General features: G+C 44.9%; 1 protein-coding gene and 1 long non-coding RNA gene across 11 annotated transcripts; one reads left to right on the forward strand and one right to left on the reverse strand.

The window, feature by feature from the left end:
- Window positions 1–296: 296 nt before the first annotated feature.
- Window positions 297–24,034, reverse strand: Axn (protein axin). 9 transcript variants are annotated; one of them, XM_026813026.1, is made up of 10 exons: window positions 23,947–24,034; window positions 22,731–23,862; window positions 10,551–10,836; window positions 5,308–5,463; window positions 4,422–5,232; window positions 3,919–4,083; window positions 3,110–3,759; window positions 2,742–3,046; window positions 2,374–2,672; window positions 297–2,295 (listed from the first exon to the last, which is right to left on the reverse strand). In XM_026813026.1, exons 4-10 carry the CDS (start codon window positions 5,372–5,374, stop codon window positions 2,166–2,168), a joined length of 2,427 nt encoding a protein of 808 aa, XP_026668827.1. In that variant the 5' UTR covers window positions 5,375–5,463; window positions 10,551–10,836; window positions 22,731–23,862; window positions 23,947–24,034; the 3' UTR covers window positions 297–2,165. The 9 variants fall into 9 exon arrangements, with proteins under 9 accessions (XP_026668827.1, XP_026668830.1, XP_026668826.1 ...); XM_026813029.1 differs by lacking the exon at window positions 10,551–10,836 and having other exon boundaries at window positions 4,422–5,220; XM_026813025.1 differs by lacking the exon at window positions 10,551–10,836.
- Window positions 16,056–20,998, forward strand: LOC113464239 (uncharacterized). Of its 2 annotated transcripts, none has more exons than XR_003389091.1 (3): window positions 16,056–16,998; window positions 18,058–18,338; window positions 18,437–20,998. It is a non-coding gene; the product is annotated as an uncharacterized LOC113464239 (long non-coding RNA). The 2 variants fall into 2 exon arrangements; XR_003389090.1 differs by having other exon boundaries at window positions 16,056–16,768; window positions 16,843–16,998; window positions 18,058–20,998.
- Window position 24,035: the final 1 nt, after the last annotated feature.

The following is a 24,035-nucleotide window of genomic DNA, read 5'->3' on the forward strand; positions in this document are numbered from 1 at the left end:
AAATGTTAATTAACCTAATAATTGATTAAATAATAAGTAAATGATACAATGAACGAATAACGTTTATTATTTTTATAATGTACACCGTTCCTGTATTTTCACATTCCCTTTACATTAAATTTCAAAATAAAATTACATCAGCAACTATTTAACCAGACGTACGGGCCGGCGTTGCCTGGCAACCGCGTCCGGCGGGTATGTACTATGCGCCCCATGTGGCCGCATGCTGACTATAATGCGTAACTAAAATTAAAGGAATAAATCTGTAAAATGATTGAATGCAAATAGATCTCGTGTAATCCAGTGAAAATGGCATTATTATTCTCAATACTTTTGATATACAATAATAATCATTATTAATTAATTAGGTACAGGAACACTTTATCATTCGTGGTATTAATTAAAGATAATCAATTACATACAATAAACCGTCATCGGGCACGGTGCATCGCCTCCAGCCTCAGCGTCGTATCGATTTCATTTTCATTTCAAGTCAAATGTAGATGCTACATTTTCGTCGTCTGTTTCGTTCCGTCATTAGTATTACAATTCATTTGCTTAGGAAGCGAGCTCCTACGACTATTACAACAATCGAACCAGTGTGCGAAGGCCATTCGAGAAGATTCGATCACACGTTCGATCTTTTAACTCATTTCCCCACCTGCTGTTCACCACGTAACAGAATCGTTAAAGACAGAGAGAGAGAAAGAGAAAGAGAAAAAAGGAAAAGTAAAGGTCGTAGAGGAGATATCGACGAAAAATCGATACCGGGAAACGCGTAGACGTTTCAAAACGAAGTAACGCAATGCTGATAATATTCCTTTTAGCATTGTAACGATCGCTATAATGATTAAGCTTGCAAAGACTACGATGAAGTTTTTGGAAAAAAATATATACAAAACGCTCGATGTATCAAATTTATCCTCTCGATATCAGGCCCGCTAGGGCCTCCAATTTAATAAGTATCTCTTAACCATTTTTTTTTCCTTAGGCTTACTTCGACCTTACTGCACTAAAAAGGCACAATTTTTCGCACCTGATAACACATCGTTACGGTCTAGACACTAATTAATCATTTTTTTTTCCACCAAAGTACTTGTTTCCCCGATGCCAATTGCATATCTGCGTGGGTGTGTGTGTATGTGTGTGTGTTTGTTGCGCGATCCCAACTTCTTTTTCTCAGTTACATGGTTTATGAATTATGCAGGAGTTTATTTTACAATATGTCAAAATGGATGATAATGGTGGTACAATAAAACATCTGCGTTCTTAATTATTATTTTTTTTCCTCACGGTATCCTCGAATGCGCGATATATTACGTATATTAAACAGAGTGGTGTGTATTTATAATGCACGTAATATATCCCCTTACAAACTAATTTGTGATAATGTCCCTTTTTCTATGTAAGTCTAGGGCCTATACGGACCTTACTAAGGCGAAACTACGCGGGCCTTTGTACAATCGTTTGGAAAACTATGGGAAGTCTTTAAGAGGAAGAAATTATTCAATCAATATACACAGCTTACATTTTTCCCTGGCGTTGCTTGCAACCTGTCCAAATTAATCGGAAACGAACATTCTGCTAATATTCCGTTTCTGTCGAATCCCTGTTACCGTCAGATGAATACTGTTTATGAAAATTTAATGCGATCAACTTTTTATTGCTATTAATTCAATTTCTGCTTGTTTCACTCGTAGCAAAACCTCTTAATTCTTGTTAGGAAGTCTTAACTGAAATCGTAGAGAATCAAAAGGGCAATGCGTAGTTTTCATTGTTCTAAGAAAATAATACGAAGCGGTATTGCCGGACGAAGAAGTTGGCGTAGAGGAAATGACGAACGAAATGTTAATCCTGTGACAAATACTTCACAAAATCTAGACATTTCCATTTCCCTTCTTTCCTGTTCAGCCGATAAACGTATACCAAGTTTGCTCGTTCGACAGGTTTCCGTTTTCGTTTCATTGATTAAAAGCACTTGCTTGGTAAGCTTGGGCGGAAGAAACCGTCTCAGCAATTTCAATAAACTAACACCGAATATTGCCTTATTGTGGTTCTCTTATAGAATGCTGGTCCTCTTAAATAAACATAGTTGCGGCACTTGTTCCGAGTTTAGCACGTTCCATTTTCATTTGTCATCCAGAATATCCTTGCGTTTCAGTCTATCACTCCAGCGCCTTGACTTGCGCCCTGACTTTACCTTCCCATAACGGTAAAACCTCCGAATCGTCGGTTATTTCCTCTTGGATAACCCTGGCGTCCAGATCCTCGCAGTCCTCAGTTTTAAAGAAATATCTAAAGATGAAAGAATATAATGCTTTAAAAGTTCGTAGTCAAGCAGAAGCATAGTTCACGAGACTTGTTCACGCTCACCGATAGCTGCCTTTTTTAGGAAGGTATTCTTTAAATTGTTTTAAAGTGACGTTATGACCAGGAATTTTAGTCCTATAAGGAAACTGTTCGTCACAGAAATAGAACACAACGGTGGTAAAATCTCCGATATCTTGTTTCGTTTTCTTCAACGTTGACTGATTCGACTGGATATTAGATTGACTTTGCATTGTAGGCTCGTACGACGACTGTTTAGAAATATTAGAATAACGTTGTTTGCAACTCGAACGTGCCCTATCTTCCTCTATTAATCTCCTTCTCGCTTCTTCTAACTGGGTTGCCTGTTTGCGAAACATTTTTATGGACACAGTTCGCCAGATGATTGATATACGAATTATATTTCTAATTACCGTGTGAGGTTGCGGTAAAGGTGGCATTCCCGGATCAGCTACGAAAGGTTGAGCAGGGACGCCCCACGTCTCCCTGCTCGTTCGTTCCAAGGAGCCGCTGCGAGAACCGTACTTCTTTCCATGTCGGCTGTGCTTCACGTCCGCCTTCTTGTCACTTTCTTTAAGCCACGATATAATATCCTTGCTAATTGCCGACGGCGGCGCGTCACTCACGACGCTCACACCGCTGTCGGTTAATTCCGTCATAGACTTCTTCGTGGCCGACCTTCTGGTCATGTCCGACCTTCGAAACCTTTGATCGTGACCTGAAAATATTTCATACATTAAATCAGACCTTGTTCGGCACGAAGAGTGTTCGAAAGACGCACCCTGAAGATACAGGTCCTGTTTATGGAGGGAATCGGCGTAATCGGATGGCACGGATTTAGATTTAGGCAAGTGAGATCCCAGTGAACTCATAGAGCCAGCCCCAACGAGATCGCTGCCTTCTTGAAAGTCGTGAATGTTACCGCTGTCCGCTGAGAACGTGGAGAACACGTCCTTCTCTTTCCTCTGCTTGTACGGCCGCGGATAATTGTGCGTAGAGCGTCTTCTCTCAGGCGAATGCAGCCTCGACGACGAGAGACCGCCGGGCGATCGACAGGGCGTCAGATCCGACCAAACCCGCGACACGTGCTGGTCCAGGATCGCCTGATCGTTGTCCTCTTGTATCATCAGCTTCTCCGTCAACGCGTCAGTCAGCGCGTCCTTGTTAATCGCCTCGCTCTCTTGCAGATGCCTGTCGAGCTTCTCCTGTGTTTCCCGTTCGCGTTTAACGTTCTCCAATTTCCCGATTAGCACTTGAGCAAATTCCGCCGGTTTCAGAGGATGCGTGAGGTCGCGCGGTGCTCGCTGCGTACGCGGGATGATAGTATGATGCGCCAGCGAGTCGCGATTTAAACTAGCTGAATCTTTTATAGCTCTACAATGTCTTATATACTGCTTTTTACTTCGTTGTTTACTCATTGAGGTTCCATCTCTGCAAACGAAAAACAGATGCGATCCATTAGATATTACATCCCTCATCTTCGATTAGGGTAAGTCAGTAATAATGTATTCACATCGGCAAAGTAAAATAGCATACGGTAGTAAAATCTGATATTCGGATTTATTTACATATGATCTTGTATAAACTTACACTGATGAATCGGTGAGCGACATATTGTCGGATTCAGTTCGTGCATCACTGCTCAAGCTTTGAAGTTCTGAATCCTGTCTGGATACTGGGTTGTACGAGGAATATAGTGCGTGCAGTCTGGGTGCGAGCATGTGGTATGGACTAGTTCCATGTTGCAAATAAATGCTACGAGCGGCACGCAAAACATCAAACCAAAAAAGAAAATAACAAACAAAAAGGAAGGTTGAAAAACGTTCTAACGAAGATATTAACAAATTAAAAACACTCATATAATACGCTTTTTTTTATAATCCGTCATATTTTCTTTTCTTAATCGTCTTAAACTCGGGGAGTACTATGTATATGGAATATTGTACACTACAAAACATTGCATAAATCCACACAAGCTTAAACAGGAACAGCGGCTAAAATAAAGCGTTCGATGCAAATCTAATTCCGAAAGCGTACTAGATAATGAATGAATTCAAAAAGATCGTAATTAGTAGGGAAGGAACATTTATTACCCGGCATACGCTTCTGGCTTTCGTCGAAGATCCATCGCCCTCGTTTCTTGGGTAGCCATAAGCATATCTTTGGTCAATCTCAGCTCACCCCTCAATTCCCCAGGCGTTTCGCTAGCTGAATGCGAGCTATGTACGGAACTAACGAATTCACTGTCCTCGTGGACAGTGGGCAACAAGCTTGGCCCGCAGGAGACGGACATCTCTCGGCTGGACCCCGAGGAGCTAGGGCATCCGCCAGAGTCCGGGTTTTGGCAGGACTGAACGTATTGGAGATACATGTCGGATCGAAGAAAGTTTGGATAGGTCGTCTCGTTAATGAGACGTTCGACTTCCAACTGTACAGCATCGAACACTTTCTCGTCAACCCGGCCCTCTTTGACCCGACGATTAGCCTCTTTGCATACATCTTCTGGTATGGCTAACTGCGACTTGAGGAAGAACTTTCTGTAGATGAGCTTGACCAATTGATGGATCTTCTCGGGATCGTTTTGCTCCTTGAGACCCTCGCAGGCGAACCAAAAGTTGAGAGGATTGGCATGGGGCTTCCCTTCCTGATCCAGGTATTTTCTGAACAATTCCAAACCGACTGGATCCTGCAGCAGGGAATGCAGGTTCCTGGCCCACCGCAAGCAAGCAGGCGAGGAGTCACTTTCCATGGTTGCACTGCTACAACAACCTTCCGGTTCGAATCCCAGAGGTGCCGAAGCATCGCAACCCGAAGAAGCTGTTGGTGTTGCAAGAGAAGAACGCCTAGGGGTCAGAGTTGGACTCTGTGGACGGAACCTGCTGACGTAGTTTCCTGTTTCCTCCCCTAGAAATCAAGTTCTCCGTCAACTCGTTTACGCGAACCACTTGCAAACTGCTACGAGATCGTATCATATCTTACCAGGCACAGGTGGCCGTGGAGAGTTTTCATTGAAGCAACGAGCTTCGTTCTGCCGAGATCCACTCATCCTATCTATTATGGCCCTCACGTATTATTTTACGCTTTATATTTAATTTAGGCCCACGACGCCGCTTAGTAGACATGGTTAATCCAAACCTAAAGCAGAAAGACATTTCTACAATTAGTAAAACGAATGTACTCTTCTTGAGAATAGTCAAGAATCTCAATGTCTCTTGATACAATTGAATAATTATTAGGATCATATATTTAATTCGGTGGAGGAAAGGTAGGGTACGAAAAAATGACACATGTCTTTTCATAATGATGTATTTCATATGCTGATTCACCAAAATATTTGGACACCTTTCCTGAAAAAACTTTATTTCCTTCATAAAAATTGTTTATAATAATAAATGATTAAATGCTTCAGGCTGTTAAATAGTCGATTTCAATGTAGCTAGCCTGTTGCATACATTGCTTCATAATTCAAAACTGTTCTATCTTACTCTCCCCTCCATTTACTCATATATGACAAGTGAGCATCTGTCATATTTCACAAGACTACTTTATAACCACAAAATGATATAACCTTAAATTTGCATATTTAATTTCACATGTTTTTTATATATTTGAATATGGAGTATCCAAGCAGAAGGGTTTCATATTTGGAAGTTAGAGCACTTGAACAATGGTTCCAGGCCTAGGGATGGTGGATCGATCGAGCCCTGCAGTGAGTCATATACCAATTAAGCACCTAAGGATGGTTTTCCTGGCCAGAAGAGCTCAAGGGTGGAGTCTGGCAGAAAAACTGCAGGGTAGAGGTTCCTGGCAGTCTGCGCATTGAAAGGTGCCTTCTCTATATATCCCTATTGGTTGGCGCAGAGCATTTGTGTGGTATTGATCGACAAAATTATAACAGCAATCCACTGGGATACCGGTTAAAACCAAATATGGCTTGGTTTCCAAAATGAGAACTCACTGTAGAGAACAGGATTATATTTTGATAGGATGGATGGATATTAATAGGTCCATAGGGTAAGGGTATCCTATAGAAAGAGGCCCATTATTCCCTTAGGTTCAGCCTTTTGTTAGGATGGACTATAGAAATATGATTTCATAAGGCCCCTGTATTACGATCACTTGCACACACAGAAATCCATGAGCCACAGTTCAATTTGTAAATTTTCTTCAGCACTTGTGTAACACGTTAACTTCAATCCAATGTTTCACACTATCGAGCTCAGGCACAGTTCAATTCTTCTGATATTCAATAATGTCAAATATCCTTATTCGTTCATGCATTTTCAATGACTAAAAGTATCACAGATGCCTCTATGGTCTTCTGATTGAAGTACGAGCCAGAATACTATACTTTAGAACAAAAGACAGGAGAGGTACAATGGAAATGTATGTTATATAGGTAAGTGGTCGATTTTGAAAGCTGTATACATGCACAGAAACCGGATCTCTACCTGAGTAAAAGAAAAATATGAAATGAAAAGCTGTCATAATGAATCAACTCGGTTCACTGCACATTTACCTGGCATAAGGGATGAATAGGAATGTACATACCATTTTGCTGAAGGTTTTCTGGAAGTTCGACACTGAAATACTAATAGCTGTGCAGAATCTATTGTAATCTTTGGAATATTATTGATCACCCCTATCACTGCCTTCTAATTCCTATTGTCAGACTGAACAGAATGAACATACGATACCACTGTTGACACGTCTCTACGCAAACTGAGCTAAGGCTGCGTCCTGACCAGGACTGACGCTACAGTCAGGAAGGGTGGAGTAGGGATACAATGTCTGAGATTGTGAAGCGCACAGTTCTGACTTTCCCAACCTAGATACTTGAGCTTTATCAAAAAATAAAGCACCTGTATTGACACCAGACCTTTGTCTATGATTCTAAGGAATCATATATACTTCAGATTCAACTATGTCATTTTTCTACTAATCTTCCACTACTCTCTGTATAAAAACAATTAAATTTTCCATGTCCCTCAAATGGTATGTAACATTCCTTATTATACAATGTTAATTTGTTGAAGCTTTCCATTTCAAAATCTTTTACTCTGATAGGAGCATGCTGCCACATGGAACATGCGATCTTTCAGGTTATCTCTATTGTACCTTTCCAATATCGAAAAATGAAGAAATTTAAACTGCACGATTTATTTATAACTGATGAAAAGATGAAAATAACTCGTAACACCACGACCGAACAACATTAACACTATGTTAATCAAACATAAAACACAACATTAAACAATTTTACAATGTAAATCATAAACTAAATAACCGAAACAACGAAAACTAACAGAAAATTACATAAATAAAAAACAAAAGCACACCGTTTCAACCACCTGTAACTGAGAACACAGAAAGACTGTTACGAGTTTATTTACATCCTTTGTTCCCCTCATGCTCATAGATGGCACTCATTGTCTGTTCACCAATCGATCGCAATCCAAACTTTCGGAAACTCAAGTGCACGTCGTTAGACATTGAAAATATGAGAATTGTCTGTGTAATATGAAACAGTTATTTAATTCACGTACTTAAATACATGATCAATATCAGGAAACAATTGAACGGTCAATTGTTCATTTCCCTTCTTCTAAAATACTCCATAAGACTTTCGAAAAACTCGTTCTAACCATACTTCTGAAGATCTAGATTTAAGGCTGACACTTACGTATATAATTACTGACAAGCAGCAGGTTCGTACGAAACTACCAATTTCCGGTTTACGATCCTTCGCGCTGTATTCTTACAATAACTAATAACGCCCACTATGTACCTTTTGTTTTACGACTTAATTAGCAGGAGGTGAACAGGATCGTATCCCGTTATCCAGAAAATAATAAAAAAACGTCCCCCTTTGAAAAGTCAATTCTACTTTCGTTAGTTGAAATTGCACGACTTTAAATTTGCTGCGAGACTTCATTGTCAACGAGTGAAGAAAATCATTGGGGAGCTGAACTTGAAACTGTTCGACCTTTTAAATAGGAGTGGTGCCTACTCTCGTTTCCATTAATCATTGCGCGAAATATAAATTCAAGGGTGATTCCACCGATCAATGTATGATACTTCATTAGAATCTACAGTTTTAATAATGACCGAAGTGCGAGAAATAATAATTTCGTTCGATGTCTCGCGTACTCGTCTATAATATCTTCTCTTCATTTTCTACTCGCTTAATGATGTCCGTCGTTATAATTATTTGAAGCGCACCGCGCCGTGAGATATATAATTATACATGCCGAAAGAAACGAGTCGCGTGCACACAGGGAATTCTGCATATTAGGCCTGTAACGCCGAAGGATTTTTACGCGCGGTGAAAAGGTTTCGTATGAATTTCAATTTCGAATAAAAGCTAAGTCCCTCCGTCACGACTCCCGATCAGAGTGTAACCTTCCCCTCCGACTTTTTCTACCGTTCAACCGCTCGAGACCATTGTTTCGAGGTCTGAATAGATTTTGAGGATCTCGCTACTCGAGATAGCTTAAGTACCCATTCATTATGTTTTAACGATCGAAATCGTACTAATATTTAATTGTACCACTGTTTCCATTATAGACAATTGAAACAGGCGAATTTGTATGAAAATTATAAAACTCGTAATTCTATGCAGTTTTAAACAAATTTATGATGTCGCATGCAATTCGGTCGAAGCATTTTTATTACGGTCGAATCGAATTCCTCAGAGGTGAAAGTCGCGGGTAACCCCGAAGAATGTAGAAAAGCCATCTGGACACGATAGGTACGAGATTCATCTCCGAGTGGGTAAGCTATTCGCGTTTTTTCGCTTGGTCGGTAAATGGTAGGATATCGGCGTTACCCCGCATACCGAATGGTTTGATATCGACGAGTATAAAACCACGGATCCATGGAAGGCCGTATCCCGAAGATATTGAAATTTTCTCGAGCGTACAAAAATGTATCAACCGTGCGGAATTTAAATCCTGTTTCCAAGCTCGCATTGCTTTTTACTCATCCGAAAATATTTCTCGCTTTTCTTGTACCAGTGCAATATTAAATCGCACCACGCTATTTTTGATTTTTGCATATCGACGTTGCCATTCCGTGATATATATACTGTTACGTGGGAAAGTAGCCAGACATTAATTCTGGTACATAATTTCAACCAGGAATGGCAACCGATATTATTTTAAAAAATATCTATGTCAATGTTCCACTCGTAGAGGACGTAGTATGTTCAAACGATGAATAGCCGTAAAGAGTTTCCATTTAATTATCAATTTTTCAAGCTATCGGTAATCGAAATTAACCACGGGCATATCGAATCCGACGATACGTCGCGTTTGAGTTTTTTTTAAGCAGTTTACTGTGGCTTGTACACGTTTAAAAGTTTCATCCAGCCTCTACATACCGCGTGTTCCCAACAACCATAACTAATTAACGTTAGTGTGCTTGAATTCCATGTTACGTCCGGAGCCGAATACGATTACAATATGATTTGATATACCGAGGCAGAGAAAAGTAGAAATTCTGATTGCCGGATTGCCGGGGATTAACTACAAAGACGGGGCCGAAAAGAAGAGGGGAGGACGGTCGCCATAGCGGGCATTCCCGGTGGACGCATTAACATTTTCCGGAGCCGGCGTTATTTTTCTCCCGCGGCGAAAAAGAGATCGAAGAAATGACAAGTATTTCGAAGTCACCGGTTAGATGACGGAGGCGAGGGTAGGGCCCTAGCTCTCAAAGAGCGTGGTTCGCCGAGCGAGGCGTTCCGAAAACCTGTAATTACGGACCCGACGTACATCAAGCGGTGCCGCCAGCCGCCAGCCACCAGCCGGCGAGGTTTGTGTCTTCCGTCTCCCTTTTTGCCTTTTTCTCTCCTTCATCGCCTTCCTCCTCCTCGTTCCTCCTGCCCTTTACCTGTACCGTCCGTCCCGTTCGTGCCTCCTCCTTGTTCAACGACCGCCCCCCCCCCGCCCGTCCTTGTCCGACTCACGTTTGCTCGTTCGCTCTTCCGTTTTCTTTTCCCTTTTGTCTCTCTTTCGTTCTTTCTGTCCACTTTGAGCGGCCTCCCGCTTCGACTCCGACAGCGGTCCACCTTATTTGACCCTTCCCCGTGTACGCGTCCAAAGGGCTCTCCGATTCCCTCTCTTTTATTTTTTGCCTCTCTTACTTTACTTACTTACTCACTCTCGGTTTCTTTCTGTTTCTCTTCTCCAACGTTTCTTCCTCGTCCCTTTCTTTTTACCCACCTCCTCTTTTTCGCGTCTTAGATTGCTGCGTCGGCGATCGCCGGCTCGCTGTACTCGGAACTGTCCGAAAAACACAGGCTGCAGCCAGGAAGGAAGAACGACCGGGAGGAGAATAGGTGATGAGCGACATTTCTCGTTTCTCTTGCTCCCCCGTTCTTCGTGTCATTCTCTTTACCAAAGGTTCCTTCGTCCCTCCGCTCCATCGCGCTTCATTTCGATTTAACGTTTCCACACCGAAATTTTCTCTCGTTCACTCCGTTGCCGCGCGAGTCCATCGTCGTCAGCGCTGGAAGCAGTCGCATATTTTGGAGAACCGTTTCGAGAGATGTTACGTGGAATTTAATAAGATACCGGGAAATTGAAATGATTCGTCGGTGCGCGGAAATGCAAAGAAATCTCGGTACGGCACTGGGCAATCCGGAGCTCTTCAAACGAGAAAAGCACACACGGCGCCCATTCAGCTAACCCTTTCAGGCTCTCTCTCTCTCGCCTCCCTCTTTCCCGGTACCTGTAAGTTTTCTACCGACCAATCCAGTCATCCTTCTCACGCGTCACCTTCCTTCTTCCACCTTCGGGTCTAGCTGCGCCCTGAGACCGCGGCTAAAATCTCTTTTACGCGCCCGACCCGGGAGGAACTCCTGTCTCTCAGCCAACTTCCACGCTTTTCTTACGACCACCGTTTAAACCTCCACATGGCTTTACGGAATATACAATACGAATCTTTTATCTGACTTCATTCCCTTATTCCCTTCTTTATTGACCTGCCTTCCTCCCATGCAGACAGTCACGCAGATTCAACACAGAAAGAACCTCAGTCAGGAAATCTGTTGGGAAAGTTTTATTCATATTCTCGTCTATGAAGTTCGATGCGCATGATTAATGATAAACGAAAGTGGAAACTTTTTAAGGTACGTAAGTTCGCATAAAAATCGCGCGTCAGAGCAATCGGTACGTTAGGGTTGCTCGATAATCAACGACCAGAAAGCGAGGTTTCCTTATCAACGGTATCCGATGCGAAAGGGAGCATTGATCATCAGCCCCCATCTCGTCCCGGGGCACTTTCAGACTTCCTTTTAAAGCTAGGGTTAGGGAAAAAAAACCGCCCGCTCCTGTAACCCAAGCTTTAAATCATTCAGGGTCTCAATGGCAAACCGTGGCAGCATGTTGTAACGCTACCCAATCTGTGTATGCATTCCCTCCTCCTTTCAGAGGTAGTTGCACGCACCTTACTATACGCGGAAGGAGGCTATCTATACAAGTATCGAGTGTCCAGCGGGGCGATTATGAATTATCAATTAAATAACACCGGGGTACGTTATCGGTCCGAGACGGAAATGATCCCGATCGGGCCATAAACATAGCTTCTAAAGTCTTTTGAAGCGCCGACGGGGATTTGTTGGTGAAAGACGGAGCGGAAACGGTCAAAGGCGTGTCACTGTTATCGCCAGATGACTTTATGTAGTGGTATTATGCCTTGCGAGCTGCGAATCTTTCAAAGAAACTTCTAAGGGACCGACTCCTCTCTCTCGGCCGGCAGCTCCGCCGACCGTCGGTCGTCGACCGTCGCACACAACCGTCTCGCGACCGACGACCGCCGGCCCTCTCGACCATCGGCTTAGGAGAATGTTCACTGACGTGTCAAGATTCCTCATCGCCCCGCCTTTCTCTTCTCAATTCCGATTGACCTTCATTCGTCTCCCTCTTCGCCCGCGACGAATATATGCTTTAGAGATTATTCCGACCAGATGGGTCCACGTTTTCGACCGATGAATTTTCACGTTTTATGAAATCCAAGTAATGCGCTCTACCGCAAACCGTATAAACGGACCGTCCAAACGTCTACTTAACACCATTCGCAGTGTAACAACAGAATTTCCCAACGTAGCTAATCACTCTATTACACTGAAATATCTCTGGAAGAGGATCATTGATAAAACGCTTCAACGACTATGATGACAGAAAACGTCGTAGGACACGTTCCTATCGATCTTTACAGATACTCAAATGTTTGATTGATCACCGAAATTAATCGATTTCCATCTTTTCTTTTGAACGAGCCACGCTTTTGGCTCTACTACAAACGCTATGGACTTGATCTAAAATTATACCTCGTTCTCGTATTGGTACATCGATACGTTTTCTTCATCGGATTCTCTTCGTATTCACTTTCCAGCTTGTACATCTCGCATGCCTCGGAGGCAACCACTTGTTCGTGTCACTTCAAAGGTTCCTGCGATCCACGTAAACACTCGCCGCTCCAGAGTAAATTGTTCATAATTAACAGTTAAGTATAATCCGATATCTTGACGCACTGTTTCTCCCGGATCCTAGACGCGAACTGCGTTTCGTAGATAAATAATAAGATTAAAAGTTCACACGTGAGACGATTACGAATAGGAACTGTATATATACCTTTTATTCAATTACGTTACGTGCAAACTGACTTAGGAACAGAGTTTCTAACTGTTGACGTGCTCGCGTTTACGCCGGTTCGTGTCGTGTTTTCTTGCACCTCTTCGTTTTGTTTACGATCGCACGTTTCACCAGCTAAGTAAAACGAAGCATGGGAATAATTTGTCATTTCTACGCGTGTAGAAAAACCCAATTAAGTTCGACTAAACTTTGCACATCAGTCAATTCGTGTGTCCGTACTTCAAGGAATCGTACGAAATACCACCGGACGAGCTATCGAGTTTCGAAGCTGATTCAGCGTCCTCGTAGACATCGTTAAAATCGCACTTCGTCTAGATATGGCAACGCACTCGCTTCGACGAACGATCGAAGTACAATTGAAAAATAAACCACTCTTTGTTCCTCCGTTGGAGGCAAAACTTTCGCGCGGGTTTGTAAGCATGGATCGCGCGGGGCCGATGAAGAATTTCTCCGAACGGTTTGATCGTCGGAATCTCTCCGTTTTGTATACGTACACCGAATCAACGAAACGAACAGAAAAACAAGGACCGAAGACACGGCGCGATTGAACGTGAATACGACAAAGGATGCCGAGGAGGAGACCTGTGCCCCATGCAACGTACACGGTAAAACTGAAACTACACAGTGACCGGTAGAACCGAGGGAGAGCAAGAGCGTTATCTGTTTCCCTCCTCGCTCTTACGTGGCCACCGTCTTTCCTCGTCTTCTTCTCTTCCTGCTCTCGCCACACCTCCCTTACTCGCAGCCGCGCGACTGTCTTTCTCTCCCTCTTACAAAGTCTCCCTCCCAGAGTCGGACCATGGTGGACGCAGGACAAAAAAGTGGTAGGGTCCAGGTATAAGGGCAAATTTCTGAAATATATATGTGTAGACGTCCTATCCGCGCTGTTAAAACTAGCGAGGAAGCGCGAGAACTTTTCATAAATTTGAACAAGTGGTTACCTCTAATGATGAGACTCAATGCACTTTGGGAAACGTCCGATTCCTAGGAAAGCAAAAGAGAGGATCCAGGGAGATAGGCTCGTGCACGCAGGGATATCGTTTGCTTGCTGAAACGGTTTAGACGTTATTACAGATTCGATAGGAATAATTATATCGCTTGAGATCGCCTGGTCTCCTTATGATTCTGTTTGATTAATCCTAAACATAGAATCTACAGTATGTTTCAATAGAAACGGTCTTGGAGATTTATCTGTTCAGCTATGTACCTATTATATTATCTATTAGCAAAAGTAGAATTTTTATAATAAGATTATAAATCGGTAATTGTGCGCCATCTGTCGTCCCCGAGCCTCCCTACGCCGACGCCATGTTCGTGGATCTTATTTATTCTTCTATCCTGATCATAAAAATAAATCCTTAAAAGTGACGACTTGATCATTTCAGATAACCATAATAATAGAGATAAACAGATTCAACGTAATTATCGGCGTCAGTAGAAAACGGGATGTTCAAATATAAATTGAGTTAATGGAAAGTTAAGCCAGAGAATGCTTTGGGTAAAAGAAAACCGTTTATTCTCAACCGTTGTCTAATCCAGACACACGGTCTCTCTAACTTCGTGTTCAATGAAATTCGATTGAAGTCGCTGCCAAACGACTCCCTGCAGGTAAATTACAAGCCGACGCAGTGATTTATCCTATCCAACTATCTCCAACTACAAAATTCGTCGTGACGTTCTATACAGAACGATTTTCCTATTTCCCTTCGGCTAGACAACTACTTTGCCATTGTTGTTTTAACTTCGGTACTCCTGATATAACGAAACGTTCCCGGAGCGAAAGCTCGGATGCGACGGGGCACGTATCCGTTAAAATTAGAGACAATCGGGAACTTCAGTTTGGCGAACAGCGGCCGATTTAATGGAAATAAAATTATCAGCGATAACCGAGAAAAGGATGAACGAGGTTGCAAGACGAGGAAAGAGAAACAAAAAATGTAGGAACAGAAGGAAAGCGGCGAGAAACAGTCTACCAAATCGTTACAGAGAGAGAGACAGAGAGAGAGACGGGGTTAACGAAAAGACCATTTGCGAGCAAAAGTGAGAAACTACCTATATGTATAGTAAAGTAACGCATTGGTACCACTTGCACAAGACGAGAGCGAGGGAGAAGGAGGAGACGGCTCGGCGCGGCTGTTGGTGCGACCGAGACGGAGAGACACAGAGAACGGCGCGTACGGCGCGGCCGTGGGGGGGGGACGAAGGGGGTAGAATTACGATGAGAGGGTATAAGAGAAGGAGAATCTCCGTTTGATCTTGCCGCCGCACGCGATCCCACACACATATATGCATGTTTCTGGCCTCTCAATATGGATTCGCATGAATGCACCAACACATCCACCACAGGTTTCAAATCTCTCTCTCCTCTCTCTCTCTCGTTCTCTCTCCCGGCTCACCTTGCCATGCCGGCGCGCACGGTCCTGCCGCCTGGTTGTGTGCGCTTTCGATCGACAGCGCACGGCCAGGGCAAGCCAGGCACTCTGTTGCTCTTGGATGTGTATAATAAACACCGTGCGAGCGAACTCAGCCGAGTCGCCTATAATTTCTCGCGGAAAATTATATGTTAATGCGCCCTTAATGGCGTCGTTCGTTAACGGGATCGTTGTACAAGCCCGAGGGATAGAACTGTGCCGAGAGCGCGATTCGATCCGCTCGAGCATGTCGTGGTCTCAGTCCTCATTCGACAACCTCTCGCGGTCATAGTTTATAGTTTCTTCTATTGCTTTTCCACGTCGGGTATAACGTAGTGTGCGCGCGAGCGGCCGACCCCTTTGGCAAAAAGGAATCTTTGCAAATATCTTTAATAGCTTGCCTCGCGCACACCGTCCACAGATCTCGAGGTTCCCGGGGTATTTCAGTACAAGCTTCTAAGGCTTTACGTCTGAATTAAAATGATCGAAGCTGCGGTTGAAGAACACCGTGCATAATTAAGCTTCGAAACCGTTACGTTCGTCTAATGGATAGAATAAGCATCAGCACGCTCGGGAACACATTGCCCCGACGTTCCACGCGTCACCGCCCCCCCCCCGACCATTATCGTGTGGCATCTGTTCCACGAGTAATTACGGATGACACACGAAGGCAGAAGGTTAATCGAATCCGTGTGCGCAAAAAATGGTTTCACCTCTTGATGAAACGGGCGGCGGCGGCGGTGGTTCGATCGGGGATCGGGCGTTTGCGGATCGTTATTATCATAAAGGGGAAAGCGATACGCGGACATCGTTTCGTCCCGAAGGCCGGTGGAAAGACGATGATACTCGCGACTGTTTGATCGGCCTCTTCGGGCAGAGGAAAAGAATTTCCCGTGGGTCCACGGTAGTGGAACAAAGTCCTCAAAGAATGAAGAATCGCCCGGCTAAAAACGTGGCAAGAGAAGTGGCGCCTTTGACCCTCATTGTCTGCGCTCTTTGCTCGTCGCATGCACGGCCTAAAGGACTCCGTGTTTATCTTTTTCGCTTTCTTCTATTCCCCCTCAGTCTCTCTCGCGACAATACACGCATACTTCACCTCTTCTCGCTTTCAATCCCGTCCGACCAGAACGTACGCGTAACTATATACCGCGTCACGGAACCGGGGGGTTAATACCGGCTTTGTAATTCAATTTACTTTAACAGTCGATCCGTTCGAACGACTAAAAGAGAACTGTGATCACCTGATTAAAATTTAATTATGCACGCGTTAGCGGCGTGTTATTTTTAAGCACGACTGCACGGTCGTCAACACGTAAGGAATGTGCAGCGTAGTTTTTATTGGAAACACTGCGTCTGTCAAAGGACGGATACATTGTAAGTAGAGATATCAGTGGCCAACGATTGCCGGTGGAAACGCGGAGACGAGCTCAAGCGATAATTTGTTGCAGGTTGAAGGGATTCGTCTCGTGGCCAGTGACCGAGGTGATGGTGCGGTTTGACACATTTATCTATCTATCACAAATACTCCGAGGAGAAGGAAACGAGACCTTCTGGTACGAAGACTGTGAAGAACAGCAGGGCAGTTACCCCAGACGTTCAGAGAAGTACGAATCGATCTAACTATCTAACACACAAGTGTCTGTCCTTTCGGAAAACGTGGAGAGAAAGATCCTATTTACAAAAACTGAAGAGCAGGCAGCGAACAATGGCAGGTGGCGTTCGTCACGTTTTTCATCCGTAGTCAGTCTGCTCGTTAGTCAATACATAATCGCGCTACCAACGAAACGCGGAATAACTGAAACGTACGTTCGTTCGTTCGTTCGTTCCTTACCATAAAAGGGCTGTCTCATTCACTGGTTTTGTATCTCCGCGCGGCGAACAATCGCATGTAGATATATTCCGTTTTGGCGCACTTGACGGAACCGCGTGCACCGACCCGGCCAGAGGTACAGTACCCTCTTAACCGCGCGCGAGATTGACACGCGAATTGAAATAAACGAACCGACGGCACCGAGAAACCGAACGATAAAAACGGTGGTGAAAGAATAAGAGCGGACGAACACGGAGGAAGGTACAGAGAGAGAGAACGGAGGATGAAACAGTGAGAACAGTGGCACAGACAATGGAGACAATTATTGCACACAGACGGAGGAGATGATGAATCAAACGCGGTACCATTTCGGCGCCCTTTTATCTTCTTTCACTTATCTGCCCTCCTCCTCTTTTCCCGAATCCACCGCCCGGTTTTCCCTATCGCCGTATTCCTAGCGGGCCGATTTTTCTTTTTCCCCTTATCGTAACACGGTTCGCGTTTATTTCGCCTTTTAGCTCGTTCAGCTTTGATACAGGCACGCGAGACACGACTCCACGCCGCCGCCGCCGCCGCCGCCGCCGCATCGTGCATCGCATATTAAATTACTCGTTTTTTACCGAAATTACTGCGCGCAGAACGCGATGCCTTCGTATTATGAACCTATCATTTAATGGAACAACGTGCCCCTCTCGTGGATACCTGGAAGACACTTCTTGGAACGTTTTAAATATGCAAAAAGTCTGCTGAATTTTGGACGCGTGACTACCTTCGTGCAGACACTTATGAACAGAGTTTCATAATGAATACTCGCATTGGTAGTCAATAATAATTAGATGTTAAACATTTGTAGGAGGAAACGCATAAAATCGGGAGTTCATCGACAATCGTACTTGATCAGACGACAACGAAAGAGCCAATGTGAAACAGTTGATGGATGGAGAGAGTCGTTACGTATCGGTGAGAGCAATGGGTTGGTAATAAGCCGACTCTTAAGGACGGCGAGGTGCCAATTAAAACAGGCGATTACTCCGAACCGATCGAGCTACACGCGTCCCTTTGTACAATCGTTTCCCGTCAATTACTCGACAATGGAGCACTCAGAGACACCCCGTAGAATAGGAAAGCGATATCGTAAGAGAATAGGATTACCCGCATGAATGGGTTGAAGCGTGGCGGACAGCTACCGCTGCCGGGATTGCGATTCGAAGATTTAAAGAGAGTTGTTTCAGGTCATAGGGTTAAGTGAACTACCCGGTATAAAGGGAGCAACGCGTAGGAGCCACCCTCTGTTGTCGCCGTGGCGGCACGGCACACACAGTTGTGGGAATCCCCTAGCGTGAAACCGAAGATCGGAAAGAGTGGGCGGGCACCCGTTCGCGATCGTGCCGTTTGATACCACGTGCTTCGCTGCGGTTTAAAGGCACAGGGGAACTCTGCGTCCTCTCATTTTGATATCAAAGAGTTTCCCCTTTGCCGAGGATCTCTAAATCGATGTTCTTTGACTTTACAAAGGTTTCGCCCGGTAACATTCACTCTCTCTCTCTCTCCCCTCGTCCCTCTGTCGTCGTCCCCGCGGTCCGATCCTCGTCTTCTGTTATTCTTAACTCTTATTTTTGTATACTAGACTCTCCCTTGCGTGCGCTGAAAGTGACTGGTAAAAGCTTTCACTTTATCGTCGATAATTGCAGAAGAGCGAGGGTCGTTGTTCAAAGAAGCTTGTTAGATGCAATAAACGAAAGGTCACGAAGACGCGGCGGCTCTCATCATTTTTTTTTTCATAGCGCCGCCGCCGGTAGTTACGATATCATTAACATTTACTCTTTGCTCTCCGACGGAAATTGTAATCGCATTAACGATAGCGGTACGACTGTTCTTCCCGTTCGATAGCCACTTTCCTGACGCCGGGGCGAACCGTGTATCAACGTACCGACGTTTCACCCGGTATGACGTATGAATTACGACGGCTTTTAACCCATTTTTCTTACGGCCGAACCTACTTACGGGTAGCTCGCGGAAAAATTTTATTTCCCGCGCGCGCACCGGAGAGTCTCCGTTAAATTGTTGCGGCACACGGAACGCAAAATTTCGTGTCGAATCAAAGCAAATTGTGTAACTATTATTAGAACGCTCGGAGAATGAGTGCGATAGCGTTCGCAAGTAGCACGGCGACTATACCTGACACGATTCCGTGCGCACTTGTACGGGCTGCATGTAAAAGCTGACGTAGCATTACAATTTAAAGATCCATGCATAGCCGGGTGCAACTGCTTTGAAAATGAGACGCACGAACAACAGACCGGTGATCGAAGTCCGATAGAGATAAGAAAATAAACGTAACGCTTGACACGAGTCTATTCCCGGAAACGGCGTTAGGAACCAGCGCGGGGAAAGTCGGTGGAGAGAAGAAAAGAAATCTGAATTATAGAGGCGAGACGTTGTTCCCTCGCGTGCAACAATGGGAACGCGACGGACGAGAACGGTCGAGGGAAGAGATGACAATATTAAAGAAAGCTTTAAAGAAACGTTCGCCGTAAAGGTTTATTGGCGTGAAGGAGTTGCGGAGCGTGTCTACATCAAAGGCGGCCGCTTCTGAACTCTATTCCCTTTCTACTTGAAACCCCTTGCGCCGTCATCTCGTCACCACCTCCGCTTCTATCAACTACTACCGCTCGCCCGCTCGCCCGCTGCTGACGTCCATTCGCTCCGGCAAGGCTGTGCACGCAACCGACAGACGCTTAGCCACGCTCACCCCCGAATGTGTACCCTGGGCACACTTACCACGTGCGAGTTCCTGCGCCGGTGGTTATTAACATCCATTACCATGTCAAACGCGGACGCATCGCGACGCACGATCGAACCACCGAATCGGTGTCCGAAAGGAATGGTTATTATTTTTCCATTTCCACCACCGCCGCTGTTATTAATTGCCTACCCCTTTGTCGGCCAGTTTTCAAACGATGGAAATACAAGCGAATAACGGAGCTCGAGATAAAGGAGATCGCCATGAATACATTTCGTTAAAGAAATAGATATCGAAGAAAAGTCCAGGTCCTATAGCCACTCTTCTAGAGAAATTCATTTCTCCGTTGTTATCATTGGACCGCGAATTTTGCAAACTAAAACTCGTGGGATACAACTAATAAAACTGAACTAGTTTAGGCTTCTGTTAATGCTTTGTGTTAATAATGAAAGGAAGTTTGTAACAAACACGTTTGACTTAATTCATTGACTGTCTGCGACAGTGCATTAAAATCGTAACGAGGCTTTGATCTAAATGGATTCTCGTATCGCGTAACAGGTAAACGCGATTAAGATAATTGGTCTGGAGATTGTGTAATAAATGTACCGACAAACGAAATTCGAAAGCGAACAAAAATGAGAATCGGCCGATATACACGAGGAGCTCAATGAACGATGAAGCTTCACGTATTTCACGTAAATTATCAAACGTTTCGTATGAACATTAGTAAATGAGATTGGCCAGAGTACGCGTCGCGAAACACCGGTACCGAAATTATTCCGGTGCTACGATCGCGGTAAAAAACGGAGACTAATTTAGTAATGAAATTCTCTGTTTTCCATATTAAACAAGGTTCAACGATACGATTGTCCGTAAATTGATTCTAGAAATAATAGTAGGTACCTTAACGAGTAATTTAAGTAACGGTCTCCGAAAAACGAGGAAGAAAAAGTTGTTATTCGATTCTGAAATCGATGGTATCGCGGATCAAGCAGGAAGTAATGGTGTCTTAATTATTCGCCGCATTTATTGTCGTCAATTACGGAAAGAAGCCAGGATAATGGACCGCCGGGGGGGGGGGGGAATGAATACCGGGGGAGGGAGAAGGACTCACGTCGACTACGACGGTTCCTATCGGTTTTTACTGAATTATTTATAAAATCTCTGATTGATATTCACGATTATAAGGAGGAGCTGCGCGGTCGCACACCGTAAGCATATGTATTGTTTTTGATAAAGAGGAGAGGCGCGCGCGTGTACCGGAATCGCGTAAAAAAAAAATACGAGGAAAAGAGAGAGAGAGAGAGAGAAGTCGCGGAGACTCGAAGAGGACTCGCGCGCGCGGCTAGGTTTCAGGATGAAAAAGGAGCACGGTGATACACGCGGAGAAGGAGAACGAGAGAGAAAACGAAGCGGACGTGGAACCGGAACGATCGCGCGGAGGCTCGAGAGAAAAAAGGTAGGGTACGAAGCGAGAAACGAAACTGCGCGCGGCTGGCAGAAGGAGTTGGGGCGTTATTGGAATAAATTTTTGTTTCGCATAAAATACCGGGAGATCGATTCCAAACACGTGGAACCCTTCGTGTTTAAAGAACGATCTATCGTTTGAACGAATCGAACGACCGACGAGTAGTTCAAAGCCTGACAATTTGCTTTCCCTCCCAGAATCAAAACTAACAGCGTTTAGACCGAGTATGACAACGGTACAACATCTGGTGTTACAGTCATACGTTTCATTCGTATTCGTATTTTTCAATTCACGGCCCAAGTATGCGTTCCTGACGAGGACAGACGAGAGACCGCTGTACGCTGTGTACACCTGAGAACGAATCATTCCTCGCCGATGATTAAATCGCTGTCGAGTCGTCTTACGAATAATTTCGGGTATTTGTTCGTTGTGCGAAATAAAATTTGCCGAGATCTGCGTTGGTGGAAAAGCTGTTGGAACGACGTCGAGAAGAAAACGCACGGCTGCCTTCGGTGCTGGGTGTACACGTCAAGAAAGAGAGCTCGATTCGTGAATACACGCGCCCCGAGACGCGCAAAGCTCTCTCATGGGCTAGAAGCAGAGTGAAAGAGAGCGGGAAACCGAGGGAACCGGAGAGAGACAGATGGAGAGAAAGAGAGAGCGAGAGACCGAGAGAAAGAGACGTGGAGTTGATCTCGGTGAAAGAAAAAGGTGGAGGAGGGAAAAAGAGACGGCGAACAGGGGGCACCGACGACGAGAACGAGACGCAGAGGCGAACGAAAGGAATAGAACGGAAGGAAATAAAAATCCGTGGGGAGAGAAAAAGGTACGGGGAAATGATCGGTGGGAATAAAATCGGGCCCCGGGGACGTAAACACCGCGGTGTATTTCTGAGCGGCTGATTCCTCTCGTCGGTGTTGCGCACGAGGAGATCGCTCACGTTATTTATTCGTTTCTCTCTTTGTTTCTGCTGCCCGCCCGTTTGGACGTAGCGACGACGGCAGTCAAACATCGCGAGTCTCGATCTTGTGGTAACGCGAGGCATGGCAGATACACGCGCGGATCCTGCCACAGGAAGGGACGAAAGACAGGGTATAAGAAAGTGGGAAAGAGAAGACGTTGACGTAAGGAAGAAAAGAAGCGGGGTAAAGGCTAGGAGACGATGAAACACGCGAAACCGGAGGAGCCGAGACGACGGGAAGCCTGGAAGACGAGTTCGGCAGCGGGCGTGCGAAAGACGGAGACGGGAAGTTTTAAGAAAGGAGAATCATCGGTGCTCTCGAAACAGAAGAGGCGGCAGCGCTGCTGGACTTACCGGGTATATCCGACGACGGTGCTTCTTGTATTTGCTAATGCCGCGATGACGATGCGTCTCTCCGGTGAGACCGACGTTCCATGCTCGGGAATGTCAACTATCGATGGGAAAATGGTACGGGCTGAAACGCAGACACATCGTAGCTCTCTCTCTCTCGTCCTTACTTTCTCGTTCTCCTCTAGCGACGGCGACGACGACGATGATGATTCGGCGTGAACTCTCGACACTTGGACACGACGCACACACGCACCACACTCGCGACGAAATACATATACACCACCCGCGGCCGATCAACAATCGACGGTGCTTGACACGAGGAGGGCCATCAAAAGCAATAAACCCAGTCGCTTCGTGCAAACGGGGACCGCTGCGGATTCACGGGATATCGGACACTGCACGGCTAGGCATTTCGCGGCTCGTCTCTCAGGCACATCTTGGTCGCCATCGAGATCTAACACGAGTGCGCGCGGGACGCGCACTCTCGCGGCCCCTGACCAAACTTGCCCCTTCAAAGGCCGGCCAATCAACAGGCCTCATGGCCTCTGCCCTTGCCGCGAGCAGTCCTGTATCAAGTTGACGCGCCGTCATTCATTCATGTCCCGCGGAATTTTTCTCTCCCAGGATTCTTTCGTAACGAACCCTTTCCTCCGTTCTCCTACCTGCGAACAAAATGCGTCCACAGAGTGCTGCACTTTCAACTTCGGGGATAATGATCGCTGGCAAGGCGTTAATTTCCCTGGCGTTACTAATTAATGCTTCTTAACGCGCACACATAAGCGCACCTGTATTATATACACGTGTAACGATGGGCAGTCGCGTACCTAACTGATCTAGCGCCTCTCTTGCTTCGATGTTTTAAAGAAATTATCGACGATTCAATTAAATTCAATAAAATTACGCGTTATACTTCTTATAAAACTAAGTACATAACAATACAAACTTCCCTCCTTTTAATACTCGTCTCGGTCGAACGTCGACTTTAGTAGACATATCAATTGTCTGCAAACACCAGACGTAATCAGAGAGTCATCAAATTCTTGTTATACATACGTGTTCTTAATCGTCTCAATTTCTTTCACTCTTCAAGATTTTGTATTTCATATTGAAAAAATGTTCCAGTTGGAATGTTTCACTAGGAAGAAATAAGTACTTTCGTCGGACCATTGATAAGAATTGCGTTACGATCATTCGATATCGTGAAATTTACTATAATTACCATAGCTATATCGGTTTTCTCGGTCGGTTTTTCCGTGTGAATCGTCAGGGCGCCAGTATCGCGCGCTCTGCCGCATTCGAGCAGCAGCT

This window comes from Ceratina calcarata, unplaced genomic scaffold (genome assembly GCF_001652005.2).
Source record: "Ceratina calcarata isolate Rehan_Ccalc_2016 unplaced genomic scaffold, ASM165200v1 scaffold305.2, whole genome shotgun sequence".
Lineage (NCBI taxonomy): Eukaryota > Metazoa > Arthropoda > Insecta > Hymenoptera > Apidae > Ceratina > Ceratina calcarata.